Below are 27,074 nucleotides of genomic sequence, written 5' to 3' on the forward strand. Positions count from 1 at the left end.
GGATCATATTGTTATTATTTATACAAGTTAATTATTTGGGCAATGTTTTCTTAAAAAAGGTCAATGTTTATGTTTTTCAATTGATCATGATATTGATAATTGTCGGGTATCCCTTAACCCCTTTTTGAATTGTTTGATTTTTGGCATGTAAAACCTATGATGATTGAGATGATTTGTGTTGATGTGTGTGAGATTTGTGTTGTTTCGATGTGGTATTCAAGTATGTGATGAACTGATGTAAATGGAATGTTGAACTAATGAAGACGGGGTCTTAGGACTGAAAATCACAAGAAAATGTAGAAAATCGCATATAGACATAGAAAGGGATTGACCGCCTTGTTTCATGTGTAACTTGAGTTTCGTAAGTTTATTTTAGGTGTGTTCAGTTGTATTAGAAAGCTAACGCAGTAATCATTTTTTTAAAGTGGAGAAATTCGGTCTGGGAGCACTACAAAAGCAACAGTTATCTATTTTTACACCAGAAGCATAGTCAAATTTTAGTCTTGCATTGGTTGTATTGTTTCACGCATAACATGAGTTTTGTAAGTCCTTTAAGAGTAAATCTTATATCATAAGAAAATAAACATTTTAAGCTTTCCAAAACATGTACATTTACTTGATTGCGATTCTGTTTGATATTTTAAAAAGAATATTTGAACTTGGGGTATGACTAGTAGAAAACATTATGTGCGGTGCCTGCACCAATTTCTATTGTTCGATTAAACAGTACTAATTGGGGTCTCAAGTCCAAAAATAAAAGTCATATTCTTAAAATAGACACTAAATATTTCCTAAACATATTCATTTATTTGATTATGAATTTATTTGATATTTTAAATAATTATTCGAATCTAAGGTATGACTAGCACGAAACATGGTTTTAGGGTTGTTTTGATAAGATGTTATATGTATTAAGTTGTTAATATTTTAGGATAAGAGCCTAATGTTTTGATGATATATTTGTGTGAGATAAGATGTGGATATTTTTATAGTTATTTGATATGTTTAGAGTTGAGTTTGAGTATTAAATGAATTGAGTTTGAGTCATCTGACATGTTCAAAGTTGAGTTGAGAAGTAATTAAATGATTTGAGTTTGAGTCATCTAATATGTTCAGATTTGAGTTCAGAAGTAATTGAGTAAGGTTAGGACATGCCTTGTAATCCTTAACCTTTGAATAAAGAGTGGTAGAGTTAATTGTGATCTATGAGTAGGGTGGGAATATGTCAGGTTGGCCTACAGGGGCCTGTAGCTAGGGGTGTGCAAAATGTCCGGTTTTGATGTCCAAATCCATAACCAAACCTAAACCACTTTTAAATATCCGGATATAGTTGAATGGTTATTAACCGGTTTAGTTATTAATGGTTTGGTTATCCATTCATATAATCTGGATATAATTAAATGGTTATTAACCGGTTAAACTATTTTGGATTATGTTATAATCCGGTTATTATCCAAATCCAAATATTTTAATTCTCAAAATATTATTTTTTTTTGAAAAAAATATTTTCGAAAAAATTAATTTTCAAAACTGGATTTTTTAAAAAAAACCGGTTATATAATCATAACCAAATTTATAACCGGTTTTATAACCAGTTTTGATTAAAATGTGGTTATGGTTATAAATCCAAACCATTTAAATGGTTTTAAAATGGTTATGGTTTGGTTTTTGAAAATAATCAACCATGCACTAGGGGTGTGCAAAAATATAGTTAACTGAACCATATTTTCTAATTGAATTGCATTGAACCACAAAAAATTTGAACCATTTAAATGGTTTATAAACTGAACCACATATTATAAACAATCCGGTTAACCAAATTTAAGTTAAAAACCAGTTTAATCTATTTAATAATTGTTTTTAAAAACATCAAAAATATTTTAAATAAAAAATTTATTAATTTTTTTTAAAATTAAGTTTAAAAATATTTTTTCTGTAAAATGAAAAACAAAAAATTGTAAATTTTGTCCCAGTTTTTATATTCGGAAAAGAAAAATATTATTAGCTTTTAATTTTCTGAAAATAAAAAAAGATGTTTTTTAATTACTTTTTTTGAAAAAAAAAAATACTTTCAATTACTTGTACATCAAGGTTAATAAATACAATAGATGTGATAAAAAAAACAAAATATACATAATTAACTAATAATCAATTAATTAGTTGAACTAATATGAAAAATCTGTATGACATAACCACAAGAACTTAATGAAAGAAGTCCCCTACAATTAAAAAAAGTGGGTTCACCACCAGAAAAAGTTTATCCAAAAAGATTTATGAACACAAACTATTGTATATACCCTCACTGCTGCTTGCAAAACCGAAATTTCACATGATGAATAAAACAAAAAGAAAATATTAACGATATTTATGTAAAACTTATATACTAGTTGAAGAGCATCGTTTTTAGTTTCATTTTTCCACTAGATTTCACTAGTTAACATCTCTGACCATGGTTTTTGTTACAATAGATACCATATTATATGTAAGTACAGTAAAAAAATAATATATATATATATATATATATATATATATATATATATATATATATATATATATATATATATATATATATATATATATATATATATATATATATATATATATATATATATATATATATATATGTGTGTGTGTGTAAAAGAGAGGGAGAGAGATTAAAAAAAGCAATTTCGAAATAATTTATAAAATAAATCTGGTTAATAACTACAAATTGGTTTAAAACCAGTTTATAATTAGAAATTGATTTTAAACTAGTTTATAAATACAAAGTGGTTTAAAATTGAATTGAAACCACTTTAACAATTAATTGATTTTTTATTAAAGTGGTTTTCAAAAACTGAACTGAACCATTAATTAAGTTCAGTTCAATGCAGTTTTTGAACCACGAATACCCCTACCATGCACACCCCTACCTGTAGCCTAGCCTATTTAAGGTTAGGTCAGGCTAAGCCTATTTAATAAAAATGACAGGCTTAGGCTTTTTTAAAAGTCTATTTTATTAAATAGGTCAAGCTTAAGTTATTAAAAAAAAAACCTATGAAGCCTTATAGGTCGGCCTATATTTTCATATATATTAAAGATATATTAAATAGGTTGGCCTATATATGCATATATATTAGAAAAAAAAATACTAAATAGACTGGCATATGTATGCATATATATCAGAACAAAGGCTGAATGGGTTGGCTTATATATGCATATATATAATGGTCTATAAGGTTTCTTAATTAGTATGAATTAATTGAAAACCTTAATGAGACACAAGCTTTTAAGTAGGCTTTCAGGTCAGGGAAGGTTTTTAAAAAGGTCAGGTCAGGCCAAAAAAGAGAGCCTATGATAGGCCATAGGCCAGACTCAGGTCTTTTAAATTTATCGTAGGTCAGGCCCAAGCCTTCTAAAGCCTAGTCTAGCCTAGTCTATTTCCACCCCTAATTGTGAGTTATGTTGAGTTATGAGTATGCCTTGTTGAATATTGACGGTTGTTTGATGTTATTTTGATATTGTAGATGAGCATTGTTGAGAAATTAAATAATTTGATTATTATGCTGTGTTATGATGAAATTGTTGAGTTTATGCTAAGATGTTTTGTTTAAAAATGACTCATTGTTGTGGCCGTATTGGTGGTGTTCATACGAGTTTCGAGTTCAAAGAGGAATATTAAATTCAAATTGGATCAACTAATTAAAGCCCAAAGTTTAAAACAACTTAATAACAAACATTATGAATATGAATGTGTAATTATATATAGATGTTAAATTGAGTAGTATGAATGATGATTATGGCTCACTAGAAGTATTTACTAGTGACCGAATTTCATAAATTTATTTATATGTAGGTCAACTGCATTTATCTTTAACCGATTTATAATTATTTTCTAAGTTCTTTAGTTGACCAGCCTCCTAAATATACCTTTCACACGTGTATGAATCTCACAATTTATAAATAAATTCCACTAAATTGCAAAGTGGAAATTGAAGTATACATATTATAAATAAAATACTATATAATTATTTTATCACATATGGTCAATTTCTATTGGCTCACGTGGCTTCATTTGTTGTCGTTTTAATAACGTGGCCATGGATGAAGATGGTGAAGAAAATTTTGCTTTAAAGCTTTCTAATGTGGTGGAAACAATGGATAAAAGTTTTTAAAGGAATTGACGGAAATACCCTTGATAATGTAAATTTAATGGGTTTCTTCCACGTGTTTGATCACTAATAATTCTCAAACTTTATTGATTAATCCACTGATATGAATAATGAATAGAATGAGATCATTATTTTCTTTATGGAATAAAATGACATCAATATTACGTCAATTTTTAAAAATAATGCTGCTTGAAAGAAATAATAATGATTATTTGATTATAAAAGTACTTGTTCCGTATTAAAATATATATTTTAAGAAATTAAAAAATATACTAAAAGAGCATTTTAACACATATAGAATGAAATCTTTTAGGGGTATGAAAAATATTCGGTTGTGATGGCTAAATCCATAATCAAATATAAATCATTTTTAAATGTGTACGAATATAATTGAATGGTTATTAACCAGTTTAGTTATTAATTGGTTAAATTATTTTGGATTCCCTTATAATCCGGTTATTATTCAAATCTAAATATTTTAATTCTCAAAATAAATTATTTTTAAAAAAACGGAAAAAATAATTTTTAAAACTGGATTTTTTTTTAAAACTGTTATATAATCATAATTAAATTTATAACCGATTTTATAATATTTTTTGTTAAAATATGATTATGATTATAAATCTAAACCATTTAAATAGTTTTAAAATGATTATAATTTGATTTTTGAAAATAATCAACCAACCATTAACACTCCTAGAATCTTTCTATACAAAAACTTGAAAAATTCATCAAAACTTTAATGAAAAAATTAATACTTAAATTATTTAATTAAAAAAATAAAATAGAGACTATCCAATGCACCCATATATTTTTTATCACAACAATTTTGTGAAAATCAAGATATTTTAATGAAATGATATAAAAATTAATTGATATAAAAATACACAACCTGTTAAAAGTCCTATATCAAGTTATCAACAATTTATGGGACTCGATTCAAAAGAAAAAATATTATAAATTTAATTTTTTATTATTAAAAAATTACTTTTACTATTTATAGTAAGAATTCATCATGGAATTATATTAATATTTTAATATTAGATTGACCAAAAAAATTTGTATAATTTGCTTAATTAAAAAATAATTTAAATGTGTCGTATAAATATTTTGTGAACTTTATTTTTAATTAATGTGAGATTTATTGGTTTTTCTAATACATTTTGTGTCCTAATACTTTTGGACTTTATGTCCATATATAAATGATGCATCATCTAAATGAATCGTAGGTTCATAATATGAATTAAAACTTAATATTTTGATCTAATTCATTTTTATAAAAATCAAATTACAAGATAAGGAAAATCACTTTATATAATTTCTATATAGACCATATCTTTTATCAACATGGAAATTAGACTTTTTATTAATAATAAAAATATAAGTAATTATTTTTCTTTACTCTTTTATATAGAATGAATCCATCGAGAATCAAAAAGAATGAATCCATCTAGAATTATGTCTATTAAATAATATGACTGGATAATAACAAAATCGTGGTGTGACTTTGCCTTTGAACCAAAATTGCACGAGTGAAAAGAACAATAATTATTTATTTATTTATTTATAGGTGCGATATTGGTAAGAAATCATATAGTAGCACACGTGGAGTCAAATATCAGCCTCAAACATAGAAAAAATAAATATTCCTTTAAAAATAAAAATAAAAGTTTATTTTCCCTTATTTCCTTTCCGAATAAATATGTATTTGATTTGACCTGATTTAATAAATTAATTATTTATTTCCCTTCCAAGACATTATATATATACACCGTATCTTCAACAGGTTATTCCAAATTCCATATTCCAAAGGCAAAAACAATTTCAGAGTTTGCAAAAAGATGGCTTCAAAGAACACCGTGAAGAGAAGTGATGAAGATGTTTATGTTGGTCTTGCTGTTCATATCCAAGTGATAAAAATAAAACAAGAAATTGAGAAAATCAAACAACCTTCATTGGAGGCTGATTTATATATGACAAGACTCAAAGATGTTAAACGTCTTCGATCTCGTTCACCTCTTGGATTATCAGAAAGAACTATCCTCCTAAGTCACTCTTAGAGACAGATTAATTAGAATCATATATATGTGTTAGTTTATGTTTTTTTAGTTTCAGTAGTTTATGTTTCTCACAACTCTCTTGTACATGGTTTTGCTCCTAATAGTTATAACATAACTAGTATGGTTTCTTTTGAGGTTTTTCTTTTTATGATTCATCTTGCGTTCTATAGTTATATATTCGAATATACTTTTTGATATAAATTTGATTTTGTATGAACATGAACATGAATCTGACGAAGATGAATTCCTGTTTGAGGGGAAGAGGTTTGATTAGTTCTTCTAAGACGGAACGGAAGTTGTTTATGGATCAACACGTGATGTGAATTTCAACTACCACGTGTATACATATGTATTATATGGTTGATGTTTGTGTGACAAATAGAATTAAGAAATAAATCATGTATATCTAATTGTCTATTTATTTATTTTTACGGGTGGAGTGTACGTAATAAATATTATATGAACGGTGACATTTAATTTGGCGTGTATTTTATTAGAGAATAAGTTACAAGTAATAATCAGGGATTCTAAATATGAAAGGAAATTTTTCTGATATTGTGTATCTTTTTTTATTTTATTGGATATGTGTATCTTTTCATATATGTTATACGTCATATATTTAATATTATTGCTTTTTCATCTTACATTCTCTTACAATTATAAATCATCATTGTAAAATTTTTAGAATAACTTATACTATTATTTTAAGATGGTTTAAAAAATTAGGTCATTTAGCATAATTTAATTGAACGCAATCATAAATATTAATCTCTATTTTATTTAACCTCAAGATATTTTATTGAGATTAATTGTTATGTATATATTAGTATGACTTTTTTTTACAAAATCAGAGTATCACATCAGAATCATTCAAAAGTGATAGCTTTAATGTGATTAAACTCAAAATAATAGTTTAAATATGATTAGAAAAAAAGGATGATAGTGTAATGCATCTCCAATAAACTCATATGATTAAAGTAAAAATTATACAATGATAAAAATCAAATGGCTTTGATTAATTGATAGAATATAATATAAAATATCATAATTAAAATATTTTTTAGTTGACTAAAAACAAATTGTGCCTATTTTTGTAATAAAAAAAAAAACTACTTATATCAATTACTAAAATATTATAATTAATTGAATAGTGAAATAAAGTAAGAATCAATAAATAAAAATATCCCATAGTAAAAAGGATATTGCCTCCATTCCTACTCATAAGTGACAACTCACTTCATTGAATAATCATAGTATTGATAGTCTGACTCAAAAAATATTTATTACTACCTCTATTCCTTTTTTAAGAGACAAGTCATTTTTTAAGTTCAATGAATAATAAATCTAATTTATACACAGACTAAATACATCAGTTATTCAATTAATCTAAAAAGTGACGTGACTTGTGAAATTGAGTATTAATAAATATTTTTTGGGACACTTCTTCCGTCTTCATATCTTGACTTCCATGGAAAATTAACTATGTTACTATCAAATACTATGATTGCAATAAAACAATGTAGAAGTAAAATGCAGTCATTATTTGTACGTAACATCAAATTCAAATTCAATAGATAAATAATGATATTATTAGAGTAGACATCGAATCTAGGACTTCATAGTTGACCATCTTGACAAGAAAAAATAATACAGTTAGAATCTTAAAAGAATAAAAATCACATGACAAGACAAGACAGAAGAAGATTCGAGATGAGAATCATGCCAGAAAGTGCTGAATCTTAGCCTTCAGCAGTAACTGTCTCATTTGATGAAAGAACCTTTACCTTCCTAGCAAGATTTTTCATAACATCTATAATTATAGACTTCTTTTGGATTCTGAACTGAATGGCTAACTCTGTTGAACCTGAAGCACCCTGCTTCAATAAAGATTCATCATCCATTAATTTGGTGGGAAAGTGTCCCAATGCAACGACACAGAGAGCGATCAATGTACGAAATACAGCTATGTCATTTGCAACACCCAGAGGAGCCTCAGCATCTAAAGACTTGAGTGTGTTGAGGTCATACTTCTGTACAGTTTCTTTATCAGTTGCGAGGAGTACTCTCAGTGCAGCCAATAAACGGCCTTCGATTATTTCTTGACCACCGATGCTCACCTGTAAGGAATAAATCAATGTGACATTATGGTTCTAGTGCTAAGGTTAATTATTAAGAACAGACATAGAATTTTGTGAAACGACCTTGAGATCAGGAGCTTCTCCAGCAAGATTTAGCTGTGATAAAATAAGTTCCTGCCATGGAGCAGGTGTCGAGAAGTTTGGTGAAGAAACTCCAGCTGCCATGCTTGCAGCCTCCAAAAGAGCACCGTCATATCTGAGCTCGATACAGTCATAAGGGTTTGATTGTATCACGAATCCATAATCAAGAAGGAAAAGATCGTTGTTTAAACATCCATAGCACAGTAATAAAGGATCATCTTCCTTGATTACTTTCTCAGCCACAACCTAATGCAAAGATTGGATTCGTCAGCAAAGAATAAATCAATATTTGTTTCTAAAAAGCAGAATTTGATTTGAGCGAGTAAAAAGAAACATGCCTTCACCCGCATGTTACTGCTACCACTTTCTTGTTCCTGAACAATTCTAGCATTTGGATTGAAACTATGATTACACATGTCAATTAGAGGAAGCATCATAGGTATATCAAAGTTTATCCCATTTGAATTCTTGTTACCATGTAACTTGAATGCTCTAGATGAAACTGCCGACATCGCCCATCCCAGAGATGAAGCATCCACTTCTTGACCACCAAAAGGATGCTTATCTGGTTTAACACCAACTAACGCACGTTTGACTTGTTGCTCAAAATCAAGAAGAAATCGGCATCTTTTGTTGACCTGTCTCACGAATTCGACAAAAATTAGCTCCATATTGCCGGAGGGCAAAGGCCATGAAACATTAATACTATTTCATATACGATTCACGATTCAGTCCTCGATTAATAACAGGATAGTACCTGGTGAAGAACAGGAGCATACTGCAAATTCTTGATGTCTTCCCCAGGAAAAAAGATAGGAAGAGAGAATGTTTCTGGGAGATTACTGATGTATGGCCACCAAAAAGATTCAAGTTTTGCCCTTTCATGAAGAAGCTTCAAACCCAGTTTCATTGCCCATAGTTCATCTGTCAAATGCTACCACATTGTCCAACTTATTCAACATTGAGAACTCAATACTTCATAATATCTATCTTATTGCTTTCTAGCTATCTATTTGATTCACCAGCTTAATTAATCATCTATAGCATAAGTGTTTGAATTTAATTGAAATGCACTGACAATGTTACATTGTCGGGTAATCACAAAGTTAATCACAACCATTAATAAATTTGAAACGTTTGACTTTTATTTTAACTTTTTTTAAAGTAATATAATTGAATGGTCATGATGCATTGATGCTATAAAAAATTTTACACCGAAAGTGCATAACAATTAAACTCTAAGTGTTTTACTTATTTTCAAGCAATTCATATAACAAATTATAGAAACAATCAAACTAATTTTATAAGAGCTATAAACAAGAGTAGTCAGATAGCAGCGTTGAACGACCGACTCTAAAAGTGGGATAGTTGGATAGCGATAGCAGGAATGACCACTCTATTTAATGTAAAATTAATCAAATAACTCGACTCATAAGATATTCATAAATCAAACAACTATGAAGGAACTATAGAGCTATAAATCAAACGATTATTGAGGTTGAGACGCAACTCATATTTGATTGAAAAACCAAAATTACCCTTAAAACATTGTAAATTTAAGGGGTAATTTCGGTTTTTTAGAGGGAAAAAGGATAGCAGCCGAGAAACCACTCCAGACTGGGAACCACTCTGATCCGCTATCAAGCTACTTACCCTATAGTGGCCGCTATAGTGTTCTGCGCCGCTAAGGCCCTTTCCATAGCGGCCGCCTCCGCTCCGCTATATTGGAATAGCGCTTTATATCATAATTCGCAGCTATGGACTACTCTGCTATAAACTATATCCTATATCCATAAGCTATGTACTTATTTGAGCTTATCTACAGAGATAAGCATTTACAGACATTATCTGGAATAGTTTATAGAAACAACTTATGACACATCCATAATCTGATTATGCACTTTTCAGATTATTTACACAACCTCTCTACAATAGTTTGGGAAAACACCTTATAGATTATATGAAAACAATTTGACTTTATGCCATCTTTTGTTACAGAAATAACTTACACATAAGCACTGCTATAAACTTAAGTAAGTTGTTTATCTAAACAGTACCATATTGAAAAACTTTACGAAAATACGCTGAAATTCTTCCCAAACAGTCTCAAAGTGCTTATGAATTAAGTTGAAATTAAAGAACTAAACTGAAAACAAAACAAAATTTAGAAAATAAATTTACCAGGAACATGTGAGCTCAATTGAAGGAGGAGTGAGTTCTCATCATTCTTCTGATCCTGCTGAAAAGACGTAAAGTGCAAAGGAAGATGTTGAGGAAGAACAATTAAATCAGCACCAATCGGAATCTCTTCCTTAGCCACTAACCCTAATCCACAACCACCGGAATCGAGTTGCGCTATCTTCACCGCACGATGCACGAAACCACCTTCTCTCGTTACCCATTTCACAAGGTCGTGTGGTTGCGACACTAATCGCGACGACGACGCGCATGTTAGCGGTCGCGCGTGACTCAACGACGACGACACTAACATCGCCGCCTTCAAACCACCGCCAAATCCCATTTCACTACACTCTGAAGTCTGAACTGAACTCTCTTCAAGGTTCAACAATTTCTTATTTATTTATTTTTGAAAATTACATTTACCTCCCTCAATTTTATCTAAATAACACTTTCACCCCATTTTCGAAAATCAACATAGCTAAATTTTCCGTTTTCGTCTTCTGCAACTGTTGTTTATTCTGCCATGAACTACAAACTTGGATTCAAACAAGTAAAACACGTTCTCTATGTTGCATTCAAACAACGAAGTTCTTACACAACAACCGGTTGCAATTATATCCTATCAAAATCATGTTTATTGGAAGAGTCTTTTACTGCTCAATTGGAATCTATGTTTCGGGCTAGTTCGAATTCGGATGCATCAGTGGTTAAACAAGTTAGACAAATTCATGGTCAGGTTGTAGTTGGTGGGATGGGTAATAGTCTTACATTGGGTTCAAGGATTCTGGGAATGTATGTTCTTTGTGGAAAATTCAATGATGCTGGGAATTTGTTTTATAGGGTTGAGTTATGTTATAGTCTTCCTTGGAATTGGTTGATAAGAGGTTTTTCTATGATGGGTTGTTTTGATTTTGCATTGATGATTTTCTTTAGGATGTTGGGTAGTAATGTTGCACCTGATAAGTATACATTTCCTTATGTGATTAAGGCTTGTGGTGGTTTGAATAATGTTCGGTTGTGTAAGATGGTTCATGGTTTGGCTCGGTCGATGGGGTTTCATATGGATTTGTTTATTGGTAGTTCTTTGATTAAGCTGTATACGGATAATGGTTGTGTTCATGATGCTAGGTGTCTGTTTGATGAATTGCCTGTGAGAGACTGTATTTTGTGGAATGTTATGTTTAATGGTTATGTGAAAAACGGGGATTTTGATTCAGCGTTGGGAACTTTTCAGGAAATGAGGAACTCTTATGTTAAGGCTAATTCGGTTACGTTTGTTTGTCTTTTGTCGGTGTGTGCTACGAGAGGGATACTTGGTGCTGGTATTCAGCTTCATGGTCTTGTGATTAGGAGTGGGTTTGAGTCTGATCCTCAGTTGGCAAACGCACTTATTACTATGTATTCCAAATGTGGGAGTCTTTTTGATGCAAGAAAGATTTTCGATATGATGCCACAGACTGATACAGTTACTTGGAATGGTTTGATTGCTGGATATGTACAGAATGGATTAACAGACGAGGCTGCGCCTTTGTTAAAAGCAATGATAGCTAGTGGAGTCAAACTAGATTCGATTACATTTGCAAGTTTCCTTCCTTCAATTCTTGAATCTGGGAGTCTCAAACATTGTAAGGAAGTTCATAGTTATATAGTGCGGCATGGGGTGCCTTTTGATGTCTATTTGAAGAGCGCTCTCGTGGATATATACTTCAAGGGAGGAGATGTGGAGATGGCGTGCAAGACTTTCCAGCAGAATACGTTGGTTGATGTTGCAGTTTGCACGGCTATGATATCGGGCTATGTACTTAACGGGCTGAATATTGAAGCTATAAACATTTTTAGGTGGTTAGTTCAAGAGGGAATGATCCCTAATTGCCTGACTATGGCTAGTGTTTTGCCAGCGTGTGCTGCTTTAGCAACTCTGAAATTAGGGAAGGAATTGCACTGTGACATTTTGAAAAAAGGACTGGAGAATGTGTGTCAAGTGGGATCTTCTATCACATATATGTATGCAAAGTGTGGAAGATTGGATCTTGCCTATCAATTTTTCAGAAGAATGCCTGAAAAAGATAGTGTATGCTGGAACTTAATGATTGTAAGTTTCTCACAGAATGGGAAGCCAGAAATGGCCGTCGATCTTTTTCGTCAAATGGGAATGAGTGGAACAAAATTTGACGCTGTGAGCTTATCAGCTACTCTCTCTGCTTGTGCAAATTTACCAGCACTCTATAACGGGAAAGAGTTGCATTGCTTTGTGGTAAGAAACTCATTTATCTCTGACACTTTTGTTGCAAGTGCACTAATCGACATGTATTCTAAATGCGGAAAACTAGCTTTGGCTCGGTGTGTGTTTGACATGATGGATTACAAGAATGAAGTTTCATGGAATAGCATCATTGCTGCCTATGGAAACCACGGTCGCCCAAGAGAATGCCTGGATCTATTTCATGAGATGTTAGAAGCTGGGATTCAACCTGATCATGTTACTTTTCTCGTTATATTATCGGCTTGTGGTCATGCAGGCCTAGTTGATGAAGGGGTATACTACTTCCGTTGCATGACCGAGGAATACGGGATATGTGCTAGGATGGAACACTTTGCATGCATGGTAGATTTGTACGGTCGTGCTGGTCGTTTGCACGAAGCATTTGATACCATAAAGAGCATGCCATTCACCCCTGATGCAGGTACTTGGGGGTCACTTCTTGGTGCTTGTCGGATTCATGGAAATGTTGAGCTGGCTAAACTTGCTTCAAAACATCTTGTTGAACTAGACCCAACAAATTCTGGATACTATGTTTTGCTTTCAAACGTACATGCTGGAGCGGGTGAGTGGGAAAGTGTTCTTAAGGTTAGAAGTTTAATGAGGGAAAAAGGAGTTCAGAAGATAACTGGATACAGCTGGATTGATGTCAATGGTGGAACTCATATGTTTTCTGCTGCTGATGGAAGTCACTCACAATCTGCTGAGATCTATTTGATTCTTAAAACTCTTCTTCTTGAGTTGAGAAAACAGGGTTATGTTCCTCAACCTTATCTTCCGCTGCACCCACAAATTATGAGCGATAATTGTTTGGAGAATCATTGATTTAATTCATATTCTCATTTCTCACCATCAGTGATCACAGATATTAGTTGATGCGACTCTTCTTCTTATTACAAAAATACTAACCAAACTTATTTATAGGTTTGATTTCAGTCATCCCCTATGCTGCTAATTCTCAAGTTGTAATTATTCATCATTGTATGAACTTTGTAGCACTAACATATTATTCAAAGTGATACTTGAAATAGCATTACTTGAATGCAATAATTACTTAAGAATTGTTCCTCCCTTGATTTACGAGATTCATGTATTTGTGAAACCGTGTTGGTCATTTTTGCAACTTCTATGTTCCTTCTTTATTATCAAGTTCCTCTTCCTGAATCTGTTACATTCATTGATTATTTCTAGAACAATATACTATTTTACTTTTTTCTTTTTCAACTATTTTTTTTGCTATTTTGGTAAACTTGTACACTCTATCTATACTTTATAAAACAACAAGTAGAATTTGTTGAGGTAAAAGCACCTTGATCCACATGTAAGACTTCCTAATTTCATTTCCCTTCATTTGATTGTTGCTTGCTAGTCCTTGTTGTCTGAATTGTGTTCAAGTCTTTTCATGCTCTCCATATGAAAAATTGAGCATTTGAAGCAATATGTTGAAGCCTTTGCCTTTCGCTTTCATAAATTTTGTAACAGATGTACTATTTTTTTGGTCCTAAAGAACTGAAGAGAAATTTTATTTCCATGCTTAATTTCTTTGAAATTTTGATGTGAATGATGCTTATTGCAAACCTCGTGGTTTGTTTCAAATTGATATCATTCCTTCTCGTTAAGTTATGCTCTTCCTTTAGTTTTTCAAGTATAATTTTTTTGTCCATGCATATTTCTTGTAGATATATTCAGTACTTCCTGTCAACAAGGTTCTTTGACTATAGGTAGAGGGTTTTGTTTTTTGAAAACTCGGTACATGACCCAATGACCAACTAATCCGGGAGAACCAATCCAACCGTCCATTAGTGGGGAGCTCAATTGAAGTCAGAACGAAACTCTGTATGGATTGGCACAACCCAGAAATTCTTAGGTCCCAATTCTTCACTACCAAATCCAACCCCTAAGGTTTTATAGATAGGTTAATGCAAAAAATAAAATATTCACCGCCTGTATTTAAAGAAAAAAAGATGAACTTATTTAAGTCTTAATGTGATGCTTAATCATCCCCTTGATATATGTCTATGTTTAGGAGGTGAGTCAAATTACAATGGCAGAGTTGTTACTTGTTAGTGTTCTTCATTGGCTCTCCAAATATGTGTGGTTACTTTCTACGTCTTCAGCAACTTCCTATTGCAAGCACTCGGTAAAATTGAGTTGGAGATTTTGCTTTAGAAGCTCGGGAACTGGTGTCCTGATTACTATTTGCTGATATCTTTTGTTATTGTTTAGTTAAGACAGCTAGTATAGAAAATCGAGTGTTGTGTTATTCTTATCAAATCATGAGTCAATCGGATTGCTTTTTGTCGTTTCACAGTAATGTGATTATAATCCACAGGTTTCAAAATTGTATTGTACATAACATGTTTTATCCGAAAAAGTGTTCTTTTTAGTAGCCTAATTGTGTATAGTTTGATTTTGAGAAACAAGGTTTATCATGGGATTTTAGCAAAGACCCAAACCGGTTTACGGGCAAACAAGCAGACCAGTTTTTCAGAAGCGAACCTTAAAATGGAATACTTCTTGGATTAGTTAATTGAAACATGCTAAGCCAAGGAAAACTAAGATTGTTACACTTCATTTTTTTTTCAGTGCTGAGAGCTTAGGTTTTTGTTTAAATGTGCCTATTTGATTCGGTTGGTTAAAGCTGATCATTCTTCTCACTTGAGGTTTCAGGATTTCTTCAGTCTTGACTACTATGTGACTGCAAATGTAATTTGTCTTTCCAATATACCTCAATATATGTGACCCATGAACCTTCATGATAAGATACAACTTTATCAAATACTAGATGATTTTGAGACTTCACCATCTATTATCTATTTATACAACTTAATCTATTTTATTATCTATTTATACAGCTTAGCTACAGTTATTTATTCACACAAATTCTCCTGCTCACTATTCTGCTCTATCTCTTCTCTTAGTTCTCGCAAACACATAGCAGTTTCTCAAACAAAGATCTAGAGTGTTTTCCCCCGTTGATAGTAGCATTTTTTCAGCTCCAATTGCATCATCCACTCTGAGCCAAGACCCATCCTGCGGGTAATGATTTCTGTCTTTTCTCTGTCATTCTCTCTCTTTTGTGTACAATATTTTTAACTTCCATAAGTCTTTTTCCGATTTATACTGCTTGTGTTGGAATTCGACTCTCAAACCTTTGAATAATTTCTTATCGTTAAAGATGACAATGAAGAAAAATAAGAACAAAAGTAGGATTAGGGTTTGCGGAAATTAAAAGAGAAGAAGAAAATATTTTCTGCAGAGTTTCTCTCTGCCCTCAAACTGTGGAAATTCTGTTTTTCACTTGCAACTGCAATTTCTGTAAATACAAATTAATGATTTGATTACAAAATAAGGAGGGTTACTCCCTATTTATAGATTTAGGTTAGCTTTCTCCCTAAGTCAAAGCTCAAAACTATAATGGCCAAAATATCTATTTTAGAACTAAATCAAATCTAATCTATTTTAAATCTAAATTAAATTTATCTAGATCTAAAACAAATTTATGTGTAACAAACTGTTACACACTATTTGTGTAACAAAGTGTTACACACTTCGAAACAAAATCAAATCTTTTCGACACAAAAATTATAATTTAACAATGTTTAGTGTTTGCACCTTTATGTTTTGTTTTCTGTTTACACAATTTTGGTTCGACATCAAAATAAATCAATTGTTATGGTAGGGTAGAAGGTTTTATTTTCCAATTTTTTATATATGCCATGAATCCAAGCAAGTAGTATTTTATTTTCAAGCATGAGATGCTTACTGGAAAGTGGATGTGGTTTTAATTTACAGCTTAATGAGTTATCTGGACAAAAATGTTGTCATCCTGCTCGAGTTTTAGGCGACAAAAAAGAAACAGGTAATTCTATATATCATAAGCTACTGCCTAGGATTGCATGTGCTTTTATTTTGGTAAACAATATCTATTTCATATGACTTAGTAATTTAATAAATCATAGATTTATACCCAACTTATGCTTATGATTTATGACTTTGAAATGATCGGTTTGATTAAATATCTAAGACAATGCATTCATTATTCACACAATAAACCATACACATAACTCAGACATAACTAATATCAAATTTTCATTAACTCATTCGAAAACCATACATCAAGCATTGGACCCAAACTAGAGGAGTAGTCTCAAAGTACAATCATTCAGCGTTTTAAACTCCGCCCGAACCGGCCGTTCAGATCGGTAAGATTGGGAACCGAAGAATAAAGTGATTCGATAAAGTCGTAGGGTCGTAGTTGTAATTGACTCAGTGAAAATAGGTGTGACCCAATCAATTCACAAGTAAAATTAGTGAACCGATGGATTTCTTCACCAATGGATTGATCGTTTTATGTATTTTTTTTAACTCGTCAAAACAATGTCATTTTGGTCGTTTTGGTAAGAAGTAAAAAAATTCTTAAAATTTATAAATAAATAAAAAAGGGAAATAGTGTTTTTTCACTCTCACATTTAAAAAATCTTTTACAACTTATTATATTGTATTGATTAAACTTATTTGAATTTGTGTTATTGTTGACTAAGTTTAGAACATACTTTATTTATTAATTTATTTATTAATTGTGTTACATTTTGATTTCCAAAAATATTTGGAACTTATTAGGTTTGGAAGTAAAAACTTTATGTAAGATTGTTATTCAACTTGTTTGTATGAAAATTTTCATAACTTTTTTTTTAGATTTTATAGTTATAGAATTTACGACAAAAAATTTATTTCATGAATATTAATTATTTTTAATTTGTATAAATCAGATTAACGGTCTTGCGGCCCGGCCAATAACTCGGTGACCTAATAGCTTGGTAGGATTGATGACTGGTCTGAATTTTAAAAAAATTGTAATCATTCATAAAATACAACTAACCCTTAAAATTTTCAAATTGTTTACAAAATACAAATAAAATTACAACTACTCTAGCACCAGACACTCATTGTAGTCCACAAATATTACTTTGACATCTCTGCAGAAGACATTGGCAAGAGCAACAATTGTGGAGTCCCTAAGTATACCCTACAAATATCCAAATTGTCGCAATACTCGCTCAGGTAAATGTGGGTACATAAGTCGATATCCACAGTCACCCATTTAGAGTACCAGGATATAGCTTCCAACAACCATGTCTAATGGTGTTTACCGTACGTCATGAAATAGATATCATCTGCCAAGATGCATTCAAGAGCAAGCATGTACGACTTAATCTCCGAATTACCCATGAGTTGGATAATTCGGCACGCATGTAAAAAATCCTCAATGTAGTCGTCAACACACTCCTAATCAGAGATACTTGGAAAACACTTCAGGATCTATGCTTGAAAATGGTTCGATGAAATATTAGTAAGATGTAGCAAAACTATTGTAAAATAATTATAGTAAGACTGTAAATAAATTACCTAAAATAAACAATTGTTTCTTTCATTTATCTGTTCTTCCATAAACTACCTTCAGGTAACTTAGAGTAAAGGTAAACATAACAAGATGCCCTCATTTGTACTCGTAAATCCTCTCTAATTCTATGAAGTACTTAATATAGACAACGTCAACATAGGCCCCACTTTTGTCCACAAAAATACCAGTTCTAACCAAGATCAAGAAGTATGTCATGAATGCAAATATTTTATTATAGAAAACTTATGTCTTACCACCCATAACATCCACATTCGCAGGTGGTTATCATAATTTTTCGATAGGAATGAGAATCTAGTGTGACATCCCCTAAAGTCTTTTATCTCTTTTTGGGCTTTAACCAGATCATCGCCTAATTGTGTCACCACTAGGTTGAGTAATTTTGGAGTGACTCGCAATCTTCTTGTAATCGAAAGATGTATGAGGCATGATATATCATCTAGGGTGATAGTCATCTCATCGGCCAGGAGATGAAATGAGGATGCCTTTGTGTGCCATCTCTCAACAAATGTTGTCAATAAACCATGATCAATATAACCACATATAGTCCTAATGAAATTTGATGTAAGAATCAATTTTGTCTTGTGGAAATATCAAGTCAAAGATGTTTTGATATAATTGGGATTACATAAGGCGTTGAAAGGAAACGTTTCAAACAAGAACATCGAGAAGTGGAAGAAACTAGATTTAAGAGCTTCTAATACAATTCACATGTCTTTGGCTAAGAATATTCTTGTGAATGTTCTTGGTACGTCTTAAGCCAACGAGATTTAAGAGAAACTTGAAGGGCTATATCAAGGAAAGGACATATCAAATCGGGTGTTGTTGAAGGAGTAGTTTCATAACTTGCGTATGGATGAACATACGAAAGTATCTTATCATCAAAGTTTTCTCAATGGTGTTGTTTCTGAATTTGAAACTATTGGAGCAAGATTGATGATGAAGATAAAGCTTTGAGATTCATATGGTCTCTTCCATCTTCCTATGAGCATATTAAATCTATTTTGAGATATGGGAAGGAAACTTTGAGTTTTGAAGAAGTTGCTAGTAAAATTATTTATGAAGAAAGAAGATTGAAGGGTGATGATAATCATCCATCAAACTCGGTGTTGGTTGCTAAAGAAATGCCTTATATGAAGAAAAATAATGAAACGGATGTGAGATGTTGAAAATGCGAAAAGATTGGGCCTGTAAAGTATAAGTGTCCTGATGGGACAGCATTAGAGAAGGACTCTGAGTCAAATGCTAGCAATGTCTCCCTCATTGTAGGAGATGATGATCTTCTCTAACTACACACTTTATGATGAATTATGATTGTTGGTGGAGTTAATGAAAACTAGTGTATTATTTTTAATTAAGGTGGAGATTGTTGGTGTTGGTTGAAAACATACATGTTGGAGAAGTCTCAGATCACTTTGTTTTGTAAAAGAAAAAAGTTTCAAGGCTATATAAAATATTCAAGTTCTTCATTAAAAACTACACCAGTCAAAAGCACTTTAAATTTGTATTTAAGTTTTTATATTTTCTTTTATACTCTTGTGTTAAAGTGTTGTAATGAGTAGTTAAATATTTGTTTTGAAGAGTGTGAGTATATTTGGACATTGGAGTGGCTGAGGGTAGTCTATGTGTCGTTACAATTTTCACATAATATTATTATCTGGTTGTCATTTGACAGCAGTCGTGGTTTTTTATCCGATTTTTGAGTTTTCACGTTAAATATTTGTGTTGTTATTGTGTTCATCTTTTTCTCTAAACATTTGTTTTTCCTAATAGTATGTTTATATCTGAATATTAGCCCGGATCTACTTTGAATTTAATGGAGAAAATCTATTTTGACTAAGTTTAAAGTTGGGTGTAAATTTATTTCGATTTTAAGAGATGAAGGAGGAATAAGTATGCAGACAATATTATCTACCTTTGAATATGTCTCGAACATGCTGTATTGATAATTTAGATTATTTAATTTTGATGATTTAAAATTATTTAGTTAATGCATTATTATTTTAATTTATAATTTATTATTTAAAATATTAAAAAAATTATTTTATTATTTTTAGGCTTTGTTTGCGAGTTTGGAGGGGAAGGGAGGGGAGGGCTTTGGAAAATAGGAGGAATTTGGTAAAAATAATAGAAAGATTTTGAGTACGAGAGTTTTGGAGGGTTTGATTTTATTTATAACACCAAAAACTCTCTAAAATGGGGGAACTCAAAAATTGTATTGAAAGAAGGTTTTGGAGGATTTTGGAGGGCTTACATAAATTTTCCAAATATCTTTTAGGTTGTTATAGTATTCTGAAAATTAAAAATTTAGTGATGATAACGACTCTTTTATCATTCTGAACAAAATTATTTTTTTAAAAAATGTCAAATATTTTTCTATATTTTTTAAAATTTTCGTTTTCGGAAGTTTTCTCCTCCCCTCCAAACTCGCAAACAAAACCGTAATGTTTGTTGGTTGAGGAAAGAGAAGATAATTTTTTTATCAGAGATTTGAGATTTATGGGCAGGGAAAGTAAATCCCGTCTCGTTTGTTTTCATGCTATCACCTTATAACCATGAATTACCATGATTCATAATTAAAACAGTACTGTAAAAATCATTTTTAGAAAATCTAAACAAACAAACCTTTCATTTGCTCCTTTAAGTTATGGATATTGCCGAATGAAGTTAGGTCTTTGCTATGGAATGCACGGATTATACCAAAACAATTCCAAAGTGATATCAAGAAAGGGACTAGTAAACGCTATAAATGCATACATTGCCAAACCAAAGAAGCTCCTGCCTAAAACAGGTATTACTACTAATAAGTCAAGGCCTAAAACCAAACAAGTTTATACCTAAAACAAACCTGTGATACATTTCAAACAATTCACAATTCTGAATTTGAAATATCTATATTTCATTTATATCAAAAATAATAATTATTTAAGTGTTTTTCAATAATAAAAAGTTGTTAATTTATAAATAAGAACAAATTATTTAGATTAATATTTAAAATATAAATATATGATGGTGTCAAATATTAAACCTCTAAATTATCATGATACACTCATTTTTTTAACTTAACTATTACATGTCAATTTCATTCACTCTAAATAAAATTGAGTAAAATTGCTTCCAATTCTATTTGATTTTAGAAAGTTTATTTTGTGGTAACTCACATAGAATCATGTTCAACTCCAATTTTACTCGGATTCGATTTTACAAGCGATTTAACTTGAAATTTATACCTAAGAATATGAAATCAAATGATGTTAGGAGTTAAACCTTGATTTTAATAATAAGAGACAAATAAAAAAAGGATATATTTCATATGATTATGTCAAACTTTATTTTCATAGTCTGAACATTTGTACTAAATATGGCACTCGTCTAAAGATGTTGGACTTTAGGGAGGATGATATCCTTACTAATAAAATCGTTAAGGTCAAAATCTGGAATTTTACCATTAAGATTATTCAAAACTCTATCAAAATCAAATTTCATATCATATATCCCATTGTGTCTCAATATATGATCTTGTAGTACTCAATTTGAGGTTCTAGAAGCCACAAAAGTGTATAAGAGAACCTTTATTGCCGAATACAAACTCATCCATCAACTCTAATAGGTAAAAAAGAGTTCAACAAAGGTGTCTTCAACCACCCTTTGCAACTTAGTTTTTTCTTCCATTTGAATCAAATGATACATTCTTAAACACACAAAAAATTGACGATACCCATGCTCGATCGAAGTAGAAGAATCTCACTATGTGGATCCCTTAACTGTGGAAGAATATGCATTAAATCAATAGCACTAACACTCTCTTCATGGACAATCCCTCAATAAAACCTCCATCTCGATTAACAACACATCCAGGCAGTTTCATCCCCAACATCAACCTCCCAACATCCGAGGAATTTACCCTAAACGAAGTTTACAAACATCACATAAAGGCCAAAATATTTTTTCTTACGAATAATCAATTCAAGTTCCAATCCTTGACCTACCTCTTGAATGATGTCAAGGTATTTAAAAATTCTCATATGGTACTTGTACATATTTCTTAATTCTCTAGGTCGGGTGCCCAAGTCGGATGTGTCGAGCAAGGCTAAGAAGTAGTAGCAGCCGAGCTGCTGCTAAAGCATTTGAAGGTTGGAAGTCGGGATGACAATCTGCAGTTATCATGGTCGGCTCAGAAATAGAGGAATCAATGGTCAGAAGACGTTACAAGCCATTAATGGAGTCGGTTATGCATGATTAATGAGGATGTTACAAGTATTTATGGATGGTTACAAGCGTTACGAAGCTGATTAATGGTCATTAGACCATGGATTTCACTATAAATAGGGGCTCCCATCCGAGGGATAATCAAGGCACAATTCTTGGGTGCACGCATTATACACTCATGCCACCCGAACCCCCCAATCCATTCAATATCTTCCTCTGAGGCCTACGTCGAGGAGGAAGGTATCCCAAACTCCTTTGTGACCTTGCTGAAATTTGCTTCCTGGAGATAGTTCAAAAGTGTTCCGCAGGAACAGTACCCATATCTCTTTAAGGTGTTCTATTGCTTTTTCTTTTTATATGTTATTTTAATAATTTGATCTCTCATAATAAGTTTTCTTTAACATCTCCTAAAATGTTATGCATAAAATAGGTATTTGACTCAAAGTCAACGTATGTTGATTCGAATCAATTCGTTTGTGACTCGAATGAAACTATGGCATACATGATTCGAATCATGCATGGCTTTGACTTAAATTGTGAAGTTTTTCATTTCCTGTAAGTTGGTTCGAAAAATATAATTTGGATTAAGAAAAGGCTTTATTCAAATCATTTGGAAGATTGTAAAATTGGAATTTGGTTATCGAATCATGTACATACTTTATTCGAATCATAAGGTGTTTCAATTTGGATCATGGGATTCTTTGATTCGAATCATGAGCGAGTTATTTGTTTTTAAATCAGATCTAGAAGCTTGATTCAAATCATGATTGAGTGTGACTCCTATCATATGTCTCGAATCAAAAAACAAAACTCTAAGTTCCTTATTCACTTGATTTGATTCATTCTCTCACTAGTTGTTTCACTCATAAGTCTCTGACTCGAATCAAATAGTAATTTTTACTCTGTTTTTGTGCCTCATCTCTAGCACATATATAAACCTTTTCTCTCTATTTTTTTGCATGTATCTTGATACCTTTTGTTGTTCAACATTCACACATTGAAACCTCTCTAAGAGAAAGCGTGAAGAAAAAAATTAAGTGTTAATCTTTTGAGTGAAAAAATTCAGTTTGTGGGAGACTTTCTCAAACATCATATTTTACCTCAAATAGTAAACACCATTGGAAAATATGAGTGTTGTTCTGCTCTACGAGAAAGTGTGAGTTTTTGTTGTGAGGAGTTCATTAGAGGAACTAATAATTTTGTAATGTTTTTCTAGATATAAAATCAGGTTATCAGATTTCTGGCGAGTGATCTTCAGTGAAGAAAAAGAAGTCTTCTCCAAAGAGGATTTGTATTTTCAAGCATTTGTCATCAGTTTAAAGACTCGGACAAGGGAATTTTAGTATAATCGAGTGAAAATCGTTGGGGAATGAGATCTTAGAGTGCTTGGGATCGTGGATCTTGGAGATTTTAGCAGCCTTATGAGTTGTGTGCAGCGATAAAGAATCAAGATTTATAGTTGTTTAGCTAAGAAGTTGATTTTAAGTAGGGTTAAATAAGTTTTTGGTCCCTATAAATATTGCAGTTTCATTTTTAGTCCCTCCTGGGTTTTGGCAACGGTTTTTTTGTAAAAATTATTGCCTAAAGGCAGGGAGGGACTAAAAATGAAACTGCAATGTTTATAGGGACCAAAAACTTATTTAACCCTTTTAAGTATTTAAACAGTTTATTTGTGATTATCTTTATACAAAAAGACACTGTAATATTTTTATAATGAAAGACAACAATAAATTTCAGATGGTTTATCATCAGAGATTGTATTAAGTGTCATACGAGGACAAAGCTCCAAACTTGTATAAATTTTTCGTGCAAACTCTCTAACTATATCTCTTTCTTTTTATTTAAATCTTTTATGATAGTTTTGATTGTTTTGAGTTTTTGTACATTTTAGGTTTATTTCTTGTTCATGGAGATTTATTTTGTAAGTGTAGGTATGTTTAGATCTTGTCTTCTTAATTCATTTTTTTCTAATTAAATTAAAGAATTGTAATATAACGTTTAAATAGATAATCCATGTGTATCAAATTTTCCTATTTGAATATCAATAGATTAACTCTTACATTGTTAATAGTTGATTCATCATTGTTTTGCATTTTTTAGAATTCATTAAACATTTATCCATCTGTTTAATCTCTAAAAATATTTTTTTTTCAAACTCTACTTCTGCTCTCAACAATGTTTTGAAATATATTTTTAATTTGGCTAGGTTTATTTAACCCCTTTCTTCTAGACCATTCTACATCCATATTCACCAACAAATGATATCAAGATCTTGTGTTTTGATCAAGTCTCGTGAGTGCAAAAATTTGGAATATAAGAATGATTTAAAGGGTGCATACAATAGAACTTCCATATTTACGTGAAAAAGTATGCATATTTGAAAAAAATGCTTATACGTAAATCTTATATTAGTTAATAATTTCTTTGGGTTAGTATCAAGGACATCCATTTTATCCCTAAAATCATCGTCAATGTAATTTCAGTTAAGAAATTCCCAAAAATTAAAATGATGAAGAAACTAGAATGACGTCCTACGATTTGAATGATAAAAAAACTAGAAAGCTGTCTTATCCTACGATTTGAAAGCGGGATATATATTAATATCCACTTTGAATGCTAACGTATATTTTTCAATTTTGCAGTACAAAACATTTAAAATAATGTGATTCTCTATGAAGAAACAAGATATAATAAATAGTTTAAAATTAACACCTGGTCAATAAAACATATGATACGATCATACGAACTCGAAAAATTTACGGATTGGATACCCTCCTCCCATTTGGTGCTGCTATTTTTTTTTTCAATAGTTAAAATGGAATGGAAACATGAGACAAAATGCAGGAGAGGATCAGAATCCGAAAATTTATACCTAGTAAAACACATTCATATGATTTTATATCCAAATAACATTTGCTAAATAAAAAAGACAAATTAAAACAACTAAAAAAGAGATTAAAAAAATCCATGATAGAATCTACTACAAATATTTAAATTACATAAAATAATATCAAGAAACTTTATCATTTTTTTCATAGCTTCAATTTTATAGCAACGAGGAACAAAAGCATATACTATTAAAAAAAAAATCCCAATAACAATTAATCAATTCATTCCGTTGGCATAGGCTCAGGTTTGACCCTATCCGTCGTATCATGACGAGAACCCATCATCATCATCATCCTAAACTCCTCAAAATCAATCGTCCCATCACCATCACTATCCACACCCCCTATCATCCTCCTACACTCCGCCAACGAGCACTCCTCCCCAAGACTCCTCATAACCGTATTCAACTCCTCCGCCGTAATCGACCCGTTCCCATCCATATCAAACACCGCAAACGCATCCTTCAGATTCTCCAAGATCTCATCCGAATCAACGCCTTTGGTATTCAACTCAATGAACTCCGGTAAACTAATGCAACCGTCGCCGTCGCCGTCAACCTCGCGGATCATGTTGTTGAGTTCCTCCTCGGTCGCCGGTTGGCCTAGGCTTCCCATGATGGATCCGAGTTCCGAGGCCGAGATCTTGCCGTCGCCATTGACGTCGAATTTCTTGAATACTTCTTCGAGCTCACCCGCGAGACGCGCGCGTGAGCGCACGGAGAGGGAAGCTGAGCGCGACGGCGTTGAGGATGAGGATGGGTTACGGTGGAACAGTGATTTCATGGTAACGGAAATTAGAAATGATGATAATGAAGAAATTTAGTACAAATTTTTTTTTGTGATGAATGAATGAGGAATTTGAATTGGAATTGGAAATGAGAATGAGAAGAGAGAGATTAGGAGAAAATAGATTGGTTAATTAAGTTTGTGTTGTGTTTTTGTGAACAATGTTGGTGAGATTTGGCTATATTTAGAGAGGTTAATTAAAATTAGGCGTGATTGCAGCATGCTAATCACAACGGCGTGACGAATTAGCTAAACCACCCGTTATTTTTTAACAACGTTCTATTAGGTGAATAGTTTTTTTAAAATTAATCGTTAGGTTGAAAGTTATTGTGTATAAAATAAAGAGATTTGCTATCTTGACATCTTTTTGTACACCATATTAACTATTCTTATATATTGATTATTTTGTAATTGATTCAACAATGAAGAGATCTTCTACTCTTCCATGTTCAAAATTGAAAGGGTTCATTTTGTTTCAACTTCAGTGAAAAGACCCATAAAAAACCCATAAAATCATGTAAGGGCCTATAAGAAATCATCCTCTCATTAAAAATTCTTTTAGTGAAAAGTCTTAGAAAATCAATCTTGAAAATCAAAATTTTGATAAAGATGTGTCAAACATATTGTCCGACATGTTGACAGAATCTCAATTCATAAAGAGAATGAAGATGTGAGCCCTAAGAATAATTTTGTGAGGAATGGTGATCATGTTCATAGTAAGACTGAGAGTGTTGTAACCCATGGCGGTGTTGTTAATGAGAAAAGGTTGTTTGCATCAAAAGGAAAGAAGAATTATGTAGTAGAAGATGTGGAGGATACTGTGTGAAGATATGGAAGATGAAGATTTTGATCTCAGTGGTATCGATGAGGACCATGTTGTTGCTGACAAATTAGAAAA

At 31.6% G+C, this 27,074-nt stretch overlaps 3 protein-coding genes across 4 annotated transcripts; 1 reads left to right on the plus strand and 2 right to left on the minus strand.

Annotated features, from left to right (window-relative positions):
* Positions 1-7,664: 7,664 nt before the first annotated feature.
* On the minus strand, positions 7,665-11,037 carry LOC131650550 (uncharacterized). Of its 2 annotated transcripts, none has more exons than XM_058920254.1 (5): positions 10,612-10,754; positions 9,188-9,364; positions 8,769-9,068; positions 8,413-8,676; positions 7,665-8,328 (listed from the first exon to the last, which is right to left on the minus strand). In XM_058920254.1, the coding sequence occupies exons 1-5, from the start codon at positions 10,618-10,620 to the stop codon at positions 7,951-7,953; spliced, it is 1,128 nt and encodes a 375-aa protein (XP_058776237.1). In that variant the 5' UTR covers positions 10,621-10,754; the 3' UTR covers positions 7,665-7,950. The 2 variants fall into 2 exon arrangements, with proteins under 2 accessions (XP_058776237.1, XP_058776236.1); XM_058920253.1 differs by having other exon boundaries at positions 7,670-8,328; positions 9,188-9,354; positions 10,612-11,037.
* A 90-nt stretch (positions 11,038-11,127) lies between these two features.
* On the plus strand, positions 11,128-13,947 carry LOC131650549 (pentatricopeptide repeat-containing protein At4g21300-like). The gene has a single exon (XM_058920251.1). The coding sequence runs from the start codon at positions 11,135-11,137 to the stop codon at positions 13,694-13,696; it is 2,562 nt and encodes an 853-aa protein (XP_058776234.1). The 5' UTR covers positions 11,128-11,134; the 3' UTR covers positions 13,697-13,947.
* Positions 13,948-25,470: 11,523 nt separating this feature from the next.
* Positions 25,471-26,366, minus strand: LOC131646168 (probable calcium-binding protein CML25). The gene has a single exon (XM_058916298.1). It carries the CDS (start codon positions 26,171-26,173, stop codon positions 25,613-25,615), a length of 561 nt encoding a protein of 186 aa, XP_058772281.1. The 5' UTR covers positions 26,174-26,366; the 3' UTR covers positions 25,471-25,612.
* Positions 26,367-27,074: the final 708 nt, after the last annotated feature.

Source organism: Vicia villosa, linkage group LG2 (genome assembly GCF_029867415.1).
Source record: "Vicia villosa cultivar HV-30 ecotype Madison, WI linkage group LG2, Vvil1.0, whole genome shotgun sequence".
Taxonomy (NCBI): Eukaryota; Viridiplantae; Streptophyta; class Magnoliopsida; order Fabales; family Fabaceae; genus Vicia; species Vicia villosa.